We start from the raw sequence: 9,925 nt of genomic DNA, 5'->3' as shown, positions 1-9,925 counted from the left end.
GGTTCAGTGGCTGGGTAGAACAAAAACATGACATAGAAATGACTTGTTGACTCCAGATCCCCCATCTCTGCTTCAGGGTCCCTGTGTCCCTAACACATTTTAACAGTTTCTTCTGTTTGTGTCAAGATTTTTATGATGTTCCAATTTGCAGGACCACTCTGTGACTGTTGCACTGCTGCTGCAGAGAATTGAGGCCCCATGTCAAAAAACTGAAGAGGCAGCCGGTAAGAAATCTGAATTTTATAGGATCTTACTGCTACTGTTCTCATTTATGCTCCTTGATTTGAAAATGTCTGCAGTGGTGTAAATATTTTGGGAAAAGTGTATCCATGTTGTGATTTATCAGGTTGTGTTGTATGGTATTTAAGGTTACTGTAAATGTCTGGGCAAGGTGCAATATTGTTTGTACATTTTGTAAAACTGTCATGTGTATATGTAAATTAGATTGTTTCAAGTATTTTGATTTCATTTATAGTTTGTGTGTCCTCAATAGTATATGTTCACTAACAAGCATAACTGTCTTTCTGTCTGAAGGTTTTTGCTTGACTGCTGTTAAGACTGACTACAAAATGGGGAAATAAAAAGAATGGAAAAAGTCTCAATTGGGGTAAAAGGTCTGGTTCAGAGACCAATAGAGGCAGTCTGTGGGAATGAGTGGGACTTGAACTGAGGATCACCGGGACCCGAGCGCAATGCTCTAATCACTAGGCCACATCTCTTACTGATATTTAGCCGTACCAACAGTTTTTTTTTTTTTGTGGTTTGCAGGGAAAATGTTTTTATTCAGCTGCAGAAAGTTGGACAAATACACAGGTTACTGTATGTTTTTTACGTCGTGATGTTTGGGAAGATTGTGCTAAAGGCTGAGCTTTAATAAATGAATAAAAACATTCTGATGATGAGCGTTTTTTTGCAGGAAAAGAAAGAAAGATGTTACACACAAGGTATGAAAGCATAACAGAATCTCAATAAAATACAATAAATTGATATTTGAAATTTTAAAAAGGCGTATTTACTCTTTTATTTGTTCAGTACCTTCTACTATACCCCATGGATAAGAGCGGCCTCTGAACTTTCTGCCTTTGCTCTCCACCTGTATGTTGCTCCCGATCACAGCAAATGGGATGCTGTCCTAAAAAAAGATAAGGAAAAAAAACACCAAACTATCAACTCTGCAAACGACATTTACATCTTACATCAGATCGAACCTTGAGGATCTGCTCCTGTCTCTTAAAGTCCTCATCCTCATCAGAGTCACAATCTGGAAACTGGTAGATATTAATCCCAAACTGCTTGATCTCCTCCTTGATCTGAAACACAAGAAAACTAAATTAGTTAAGTGGAAGTTAAGCATAAAAAAGACGAGCGATAAAAGAGGAATATTTTACAGACATCAATCTGTGCTGACCGTGTGATACAGGGTAAATGTTGGGTGCTTGTTAATTTTTGTACCTTCAGCTTTTTGCGGTTGACCTCTGCTTGTGTCAGGCTATCAGCTTTGGCCAGTAGAGGAATGATGTTTACTTTTTCATGCATAGCTTTCATGCACTCCACGTCAATAGGTCTGAGACTGGCAGCATAAGACACACAAGGCCTAATTAGACTTAGACTTAGACTCAACTTTATTTATCCCTTGGGATTACTCCTTCTGTATGGAGAACCAACTCTGCCATATTTAGAAATAAATAGAGAAATAAATAAATGCTCAATAAATAAATAAGCATACAATTAATTGCCACCAAAATTACAATAAACAAATAAATGTAAGTAGAAATTAAATTCATTAAATTAATTAAATTAAATGTAAAAAAATTTATTAAATTAAATGTAAAAAGGGCAGGCATAAATAAATGGCGGCGAAAAAATAACTAGGGTAAAAAATGCAAAGGAAGAATAAAACAGACAAAAATATTATAACATGCACATAAATAAATACTTAAAAATATAAGTAATTAAAAAATAAAGTTGAAGATTATAAAGGACAAAAAAATAAATAAGATAAATATTATTATATTTCCATTATTATAAATAATATTATAAATATTATTAAAGGCAAATTAATAAAGAAGCTAATTAAAAGAGTTATATACATTTATGTCTCACTGTATAATTTAATTTCTACTTACATTTATTTGTTGATTGTATTTTGGTGGCAATTAATTGTATGCTTATTTATTTATTGAGCATTTATTTATTTCTGTATTTATTTTTAAATATGGCAGAGTTGGTCCTCCATACTTCTGGGAATTTCTGATTCCAGTAGCTTATATGGAGTACAAAGAGTTAAAGCAAGATACCATTAAAGATAGAAATACAACAGACAATATAAAAAGAGTGTATATAGTACAAATAGGCATTACGAAAAAAAGCTTTAATGTGCTGGAATATGTTCCCTTAGATATAAAAATATCTGCACAGTAGAGAGCTAAGAGAAGACTACATAGTAGTTAACTTGCAATTAATTAAACTCTGAACATATTGCTGTAAAAGCATCTATTGATACAGAAGTATGGGCTGTGGTGGGTTATACCCGTGACCAAACGGAGAGATGAAGTAGAGCAGGCAGTGGACTCTGTTGTCCTGGATGTTCTTTCTGTTCAGCCCACTCTCGTCTCTGAAATACTGCTCAAACTGCTGGTCGACGTAGTCCTCAACATGCTTCCAGCTGATGCAAACACATATAATTCTTGTGATTAAAGCAGCCACACAGGAGGAGATGTTTGATATGCGAGCTATTTCTCAGAATGTGTCACTTCGTAGAGTTTTTGTGAGGCTCTGATGGAGATTTTAACCAAACAAACCAGTCAGGATTCAGCTTAAGTTACTGATTTGATTTGGACGTAATTCTGATGGTATAGGACTGAGCATGATGTCTATTTAGGGTGAAAAAGTAAAATAAAAACTTAAAAAAGATAAAATAAAAAAAACATACAACATATGAAGGAAGAAATGATCAAATTAAATTACCAGGACTACCAAAACCATTTTTAAATGTAGAAATGTTTTTAACAGATAATTTTTAATAGTTTTTGGTCACTTTATTGGTAAGAAAATGTCAAATATGTGTGCATTTAATGTAGATTTTATCAGGAAAGGTTTTGCATATTGAGAAGCCTGATTTGTGTGCTCAGGCTGCTGCAGGACCGTGCTGTTTATAACCACTTGATGGGCCCCACCTTTCTGTGTTGTTGACTGCATCTCCAAACCCAGGAGTGTCTATGATAGAGAGCCTCAGTTTGATTCCTTTCTCCTCGATCCCGATGGTGTGCTTGACGATGTCGACTGTTTGACTGATCCGTTCTGCAGACATGTGCAGTCATGAGTTAGCAGTGGATACAAAGTTAGAGACACTCTAAGAAGAACTGAACACATGAGGAGAGAAAAAAAAAAAAAAGGAAACAAACACTTTTATGGTTTGGAGCTAAGGTAAATGATAAGAGGGAGCTTACCCTCAGCGTTGGGAACTTTTCTGTCTCTGTAGAGGTCGGTGAGGAACAAGCTGTTGATTAACGTGGATTTGCCGAGTCCAGTCTCACCTACAGAATGCAAAAATGAAATGTTTTATTAATCAAGAACATTTTTAGTCTCTCTAATCAACTCAGATCATAGAACATCACATCTTCACCAAACGGGTGATTTGCTTCAACCTTCTCCAAAGGTATGTGAAGGATTAACCCCCGTCACTAATAGGTGTTGTATACTTGCCTTTTCTGTCTTTTAAAAAATGTAGTAATTGGGGGAAGGTTTAAGTCTTTGTATTTATTGATGTAACTTTAATTTTTTTTTTTGTTCTCACCGCTCTCTTTTTCTTTGAGGTGTTGCCATAGCAGCGCGCCCATGAGCAGTGCTGACAAGGACCTAATGTTTCCAATCAGCCTCATAAGGGAAATCAAAACTGACTCAGTGGGAGGGGAGATGTTTCAGGTTTTGTTTGGATTTGGAGTATTGTTTAGCTTCAATTAGTTTAATTTAATTGTAAATGTTGTCTTTTTGTTTTCTTTTTTTTCCCTCTAGAGGTTTAATTTAATCTATTTTTTCCCAGATAGAAAATGTAAATGTTGTCAAAGTTTCAATCCCTTTTATTAGAGATGGCTGATGCTTTAGAAAGCTGTATCGTTTAAATGTGGGTGTGTCTTTTTTAATTTTTTTATTTGGTGCTTCTGCTGTGATTGAAGACAGTGGGACCTCTGCTGCTCTGTTTTAAATTCCACAAGGTTTCTACATCTGTTTGCAAACCTTACAAGGTATCAATGGTTATTATGTCCAAATAGTTGAATATATGTTTCATAAGTCTAATGCAGGGGTCTGCAACCTGTGGTTCTGGAGCCGCTGATGGATCTTTGGACCCTTTATGGCTCTCACTAGTGGCTGAAAATGATGAAGAACCAACAAAAAGTTTAGAATGTAATATGAAAACAATTACCAGGCATAGAGACCTTGCGAGTTTGGAATATGTTTAACAGAATCATGGCTTTAAAAGTACCAGTAATGTCTTTGTGGGTCTAATTTTCTTGTTCTTAGCTTTGAAATTCCTTTTTTTTTTCTTTTCACATCAAATAACATTTTATTGAGGAAAGCCCATGTTTTCTTTTTCTCGTCAGGCATTTTCAGTTTCCACTTATTTTAAAAGCTAAATATACAAAATAAGCTGCTTGTTGTTTAAAATTGTCACAGCTTTCCCATAGAGCATATTTACAAAATAATAATTTGTGTTTTACTGTAATAAAAGCTTATGTAATATTTGTGTCTCTAAGCCATTTAAACTGTACTCGGCTTTTTTCCCTCTGAATGCATCTGAAAACAGGATTTAACCTTACAGCTGGAAAAAAGTTTAACTAGAGTACAAAAACAAACCAAAATGAATGAGAAAATTCAAAATAAAACAATAAAAATACAAAGCCAATGTCCTATGGATTGCCAAAAAAACAACAAAGGGCTCCGCAATCGATTGCAATCTGCTTCTGTACTCATGCACCTTCTCTTCTTTCAGATATGCTGATACATTGAAAGCAGACAAAGAAATGCACTAGAGGTAGGAGCCCTCAAAACTCTTCATTCTAAACTTGAATCAACAGTTTGTACATTTAAACTTTGACACAACCAGGAGATCAGAAGAGAATCATCTAAAAACCCACATCAGCGCTGGTTCTGGTGCGGATGCTAAAACGCTAAAACGCTTCCTGTTATTCTGTCCACTGCAAGCAAATCTCAGTTACGCTTTTCTATACGTCCCACTCTGCAGAGATAAGGAAAGGACTCACCTGCCACCATGAGCGTAAATGTAAATCCCTTCTTTACCGTCTTTCTGTGAACTTGGTTGGGCAACGTAGCAAAACCTATATACTCTTTGTCCTGATCCTATAGAAAGAAGGCAGAAACATGTTAATCAGAGCATTGGGCACATTTCATTGAGCAATCAGCATAAACCAAATGCATCTATGGAGCTCCATCACACTGAATAAATGAAAGTTAGGGACATACCCTGAGATACATGACCACAGAAACAACCTTAGATATAAGGTCTACTTAAGGTCATCCTTAGATATAAGGTCTACTTTAACTGACCACATCTTAGGTCTGACCTACTCACAGCAAGTGATTATGTTAAAATAGGAGGAAAACAATCTGTTTTATACAAAATAGTAAGAAGGAGGTGGAAACACATCCGCATCTTATAGGTGATGTTGGCTTGGCAGCAGTTATTCAAGTATTTGTATAAAGAATAAAAAGACAGTTTAACAGAACTCACCTCTGGAGAGTCGTAGGGGTCAAAGCTCCCCCAGGGGCTCCGTGGTCGTGAGGCCGGGCTCAGCGGAGAGTCCAGAGATACCTGAGAGACAAGCTGCCTCTTCAAAGGCAGAATCTGTGAGGAGCCCTTTCCTGAGTGGGTCGGTCTGGGGGGGACTGTGGGAGAACCAGTAGGGGGACAGGGGACGGGACGGGGTGCAGGGGGAGCTCCTGGGCAGCTGGGCAGCCTCCCGTTGGCAGTGACCACAGTTTCCTCTCTCTCATGCTCTGGATTCTGTGTCTTTACAGCTGAATAAGTGACGGGAGGTAGATCCCTCATGGCGAAGGGAAACTGCATGTCTGCCTGGTCTTCGATGGAAAGGCTCGACAGCTGGGACAAAATGTGACAAAGTTTCCTCTTTTTTTAGCTATTTATCCTACTTCTACTAGAGACTAAAAAGGGAATAACTATTACAGGTTTATTTCTAAACAGTTTAACTACAGCTGCACACTTTAGGAAAACAAACCATGTCCAAAAACATCAGAGAATGATGGCTTTAGGTTTTCCAGCTGCCATAAAATCCTGATGTGTGCAGACCTGGCAGTAGAACTGCTTTATTGTGGTTTCTTTTACCATTTTCTTTACCTATAAAATATTTCATTTTGTGATAAACAAAAACTCTCACCACCTACTTAAAAGAATGGAGAGCGAGAACGTGTAAAGCTTAAATAATTAGTCAATAGTCCATTTCAAGCAGTCGATTATGATGAAAATTATAAATTCTGTCAATAGATTTTTTTTATATAATATGCAAGCCTGATTCACTCTCTGACCCTTTTTTTCACAAATTGTGTTGGTTAGGAAACCATCTGTTTTTTATTGTTTTTTTGTGATAGACCAACATAGAAAGATGCATATTTGACAATTTAATTGAATATCTTTTTATTTTACAAATCAAACCACTGTTTCAACACCATATTTTAACCGATTCACTATGATGATAGTGCTAGATGAAAATCCAATGCAAGTCACCTCATTTTTTAATACAGCATCTGTAAGGTGAACATTTACAATAAAAGCTGTATGAACTATTGCCTTCATGTAGTCTTTCTTTGAGGGGTTTAACCTCGGCATACATATGGCTGTTTTGGGAAGATATCAGAGGAAAACAGCAGTCAGGTCAGAGTTATGGAGATATGGCCCCTCAGCTCAATTTGAGCCTTCTTCTGCTGCAAGTTTCTTCATTAAATTAGACCTTTTCCTCTCCACTGTCAGTGCATGCATGCTTAGTATGAAGGATCCCTGCAGAATCAATGATGCAATGCAGGCAAATATCCTGTGTTGCAAATTGGTCACCCAGGAACAGTGAGTTTCGGCAGGTTAATGACAAGACTCAACCGTCTTGTTAATTGGTGCCACATAAATAAGGGGAAGTAATTCTTTATTTGATGCAAGGTTAGGTTATAGACAATATCCCTAAGCTTTGCCATGAATGCAGGCTGGTGACAAACCTGCTAAGGCATGGGCATCAACCTGAACTGACCAGCTGGGCAAAATGAACATTAATCAGTCAAAGAGCCATTCATGGTAACTTCTGAAGAGCTGCACAGCTAATGTGAATCAGTTAAACTGGAAAGCAGGACTGTTATTACGCAAAGACTCCACAAATAATACCTTTACTTAAAGATGAAAGAGTCAAAAGTTTGATTTGCGGTTTGCCAAAAGCCATGGAGGAGAATGAAACTGCTTGGCTTTAAATGGTGGAACACTGAAACAGGGAGTTCAGCATCATGCTGTGGTGATGCTCATTTACAGTAGGGAAAAAAATACGATTTAATGTCCTTCCATGAGCCAGCAATAGAATATTTCATGTTGGTATTTCCTATTAAAGCCTGATCAGATATATTAGACTTTGTGGCAAAAATGGTTCAAAATGTGAAAAAAACTCAAGAAGTGTAAAAAGGCTTTTCAGGGATTGTGTCCCAAGAACTCGGACGATTTGCTATTACCTGTAAATAATCAGAAAAAAAAGTAGCTAAAAATGCATTTTATTCTACTATTATGAGAAGTTTTCAACTGAGCTGTTTGTTCTCTGATTTGATCTGACCAGTGATGTCATTATAACTTTTAAAATAAACTCATCCATCTGTCATGGTAGGAGGAGAAAAGTCTGAAGTTGAGGCTTTGTTCGGTCAAACTACGTTGTGTTTATTGACACATCTTTGCAAGATTCATCAGAGCTTTTTATTATTGCAACACCCCACACCTGCTTTATACCGGATTCTAAATTATTTACTTTTCACAAACAGAAGAGAAGCAGAAATCAGAGCAATTGCTCAAACTATCAAGCCTACTGCCCCACTGGCTTGATCTAATGACAAAGAAGTGCTGCAGACCTGATTAAGTTTCCTCTGGCCTCTCTCTACCTGTCACCTCTAATTACCCACAAAGCTTGGCAGCAGCAGGCTTAACCCAGCTTCTAATGCTCTAACAGGGTGGGGGGTTGGAGATTTACCTCCCAAACACACAAACACCAACTCTAACAAACACTACAGCTACAGTATTTTATAGAGTCCTACCTGCTTTTCCGTAAAAGCTGAAGTGTCTTTGAACAAAAGCAGCAGCGTGTTTAAAAGTTAGGGGACAATCTGGCTATAAGGAATATATTTTCAATAAATTTCTGTGGTTATTTTCTCTTAGCATAAACATTAAAATGAATAATATAAATAAATAGTTTAGCTTATGGGGGGGGACTTGAATTCTCCAAGGTCCTCTGCAGTAATATTAGAGCCTAATTGGTGGCCAGCTTCAAAAAATTATTCTTTCCCCTTAAACTGCTGGAGATTTAATAAAACACAAAGTTATGATAGAAAAATGTAAATATTATGGACCAACCTTTTTTATTGCTCCGAAATCTGACCGGAGAAGACATGCGCTCCATGGTTTGATGCAAATCCAAACTGACCCCAGATCAGCAGTAGTAGGTGACACGCAGGTCCCTGCTGTCTGTATGGCAACCTGTTTGATTATCTATTCAACATCCTTGAGTGTGGGACATACTCTATGGCAAGCAACTTGAATATATATTCAGTTTCCTCTGGTTTAATATTTGCCCATTAGTTTGCAGTTATGCCCCAACAACTGGGAGCTCGTATGCATCCGGTCTTAGTTAAGATTCAGTTTCATACACCAGCAACATTATTTTATGAATTTTATGTGTGGATATATGACGGGGCAGGTTGCGCCAGTTCTCTGTCTGTTGGAGGAGTTTTAGGTTAAACGAGAGTTAAAGTCGTAGGGAAGTCATATTTAAATGTCAAATCATTCTGGCTTAAACATGTATATAAATGCACTCTTTATCAATAAATTCCTATTTAAAAGAAAAATCTTGTCTTAAAATCTTGTTTTTTTTCCCATTATCTTATGCAGGCCAGTTAGTTATACGTCAGCCTGAACACCTAAATTCTAAATTCGGCCAATCAACGGTAATAGCATCTTTATTGATATGTCGCAGCTAATATACGCAACGGTTGAAATAAGAATCATTTACTTTCCTATTGAGTTCCGTCCCAGTGTTCACGGGGATGGACGTCTGAGTCTTCGGCAGGCGTAGAGCTAACAGAACTGGCAGCGTTACGAAGCAAGGGCTCAAACATGTACGGCTGTAAGCCTTCTACACCAAATCAAGCTTCTGCCGCCCTGGCATCCTCTTCCACAAGTTCGTCCCAACTTTTCTCCTCTATAAAATAAATGTATGACAGAGGAGACTCATCCACGACCTCCGACACAAAACTCTCCTCCTTTTGCATGTTTCCGCTGTCCATAGCGTTCTTTTATAGTGTTGTTTCTAAGTCATCAATTTAGTGCTACTTGGTCCCAATGGAATTTACCATTGGGATTTTTAGTAAACGCTTTTGCCACTGTCTGTCTTGCCTTGAATACTGGGTCCTCTGTTCGTAGCCAGGACGTTTTTCAAATCTTTTGCTCCATGCTAACAATCAACGTATGCTGTTTGTGGCCCCTTTTCTGTTATCCTTAAAAAAATAAAATAAAAATAGCAACAACATAAAAACTGCCCCTGTAGGTCTTTTTATATTTTATCCTTATCGATGCTTTGATTTTCGCACTCAGTGACTCTAACGGCTTCCGTAGCGTCATGAACGCGCCGGTGCGCGCTTTCAGGAAATCCTATACACT

At 37.5% G+C, this 9,925-nt stretch overlaps 1 protein-coding gene across 2 annotated transcripts in view; it reads right to left on the bottom strand.

Annotated features, from left to right (window-relative positions):
* LOC107098347 (septin-5-like) overlaps positions 1–8,796 on the bottom strand; it is a 15,780-nt gene extending 6,984 nt beyond the window's left edge. The window contains exons 1-9 of one of the 2 annotated variants that reach the window (XM_015395984.1): positions 8,624–8,796; positions 5,750–6,118; positions 5,262–5,358; positions 3,450–3,536; positions 3,177–3,300; positions 2,531–2,665; positions 1,453–1,570; positions 1,209–1,310; positions 1,036–1,132 (exon numbers count right to left, since the gene is read on the bottom strand). In XM_015395984.1, coding sequence (XP_015251470.1) covers positions 1,036–1,132; positions 1,209–1,310; positions 1,453–1,570; positions 2,531–2,665; positions 3,177–3,300; positions 3,450–3,536; positions 5,262–5,358; positions 5,750–6,085 — 1,096 coding nt within the window. In that variant the 5' untranslated portion in view covers positions 6,086–6,118; positions 8,624–8,796. Of the gene's footprint in view, positions 1–1,035; positions 1,133–1,208; positions 1,311–1,452; positions 1,571–2,530; positions 2,666–3,176; positions 3,301–3,449; positions 3,537–5,261; positions 5,359–5,749; positions 6,119–8,307; positions 8,324–8,623 lie in introns of those variants that run through there. The other variant, XM_015395985.1, reaches the window with a different exon arrangement.
* Between the last annotated feature and the right edge of the window lie 1,129 nt (positions 8,797–9,925).

This window comes from Cyprinodon variegatus, unplaced genomic scaffold (assembly GCF_000732505.1).
Source record: "Cyprinodon variegatus isolate N-32 unplaced genomic scaffold, C_variegatus-1.0 Scaffold771, whole genome shotgun sequence".
NCBI classification, from domain to species: domain Eukaryota; kingdom Metazoa; phylum Chordata; class Actinopteri; order Cyprinodontiformes; family Cyprinodontidae; genus Cyprinodon; species Cyprinodon variegatus.
The sequence above is the reverse complement of the archived record's forward strand: the minus strand, read 5'-3'. Positions and strand labels throughout refer to the sequence as shown.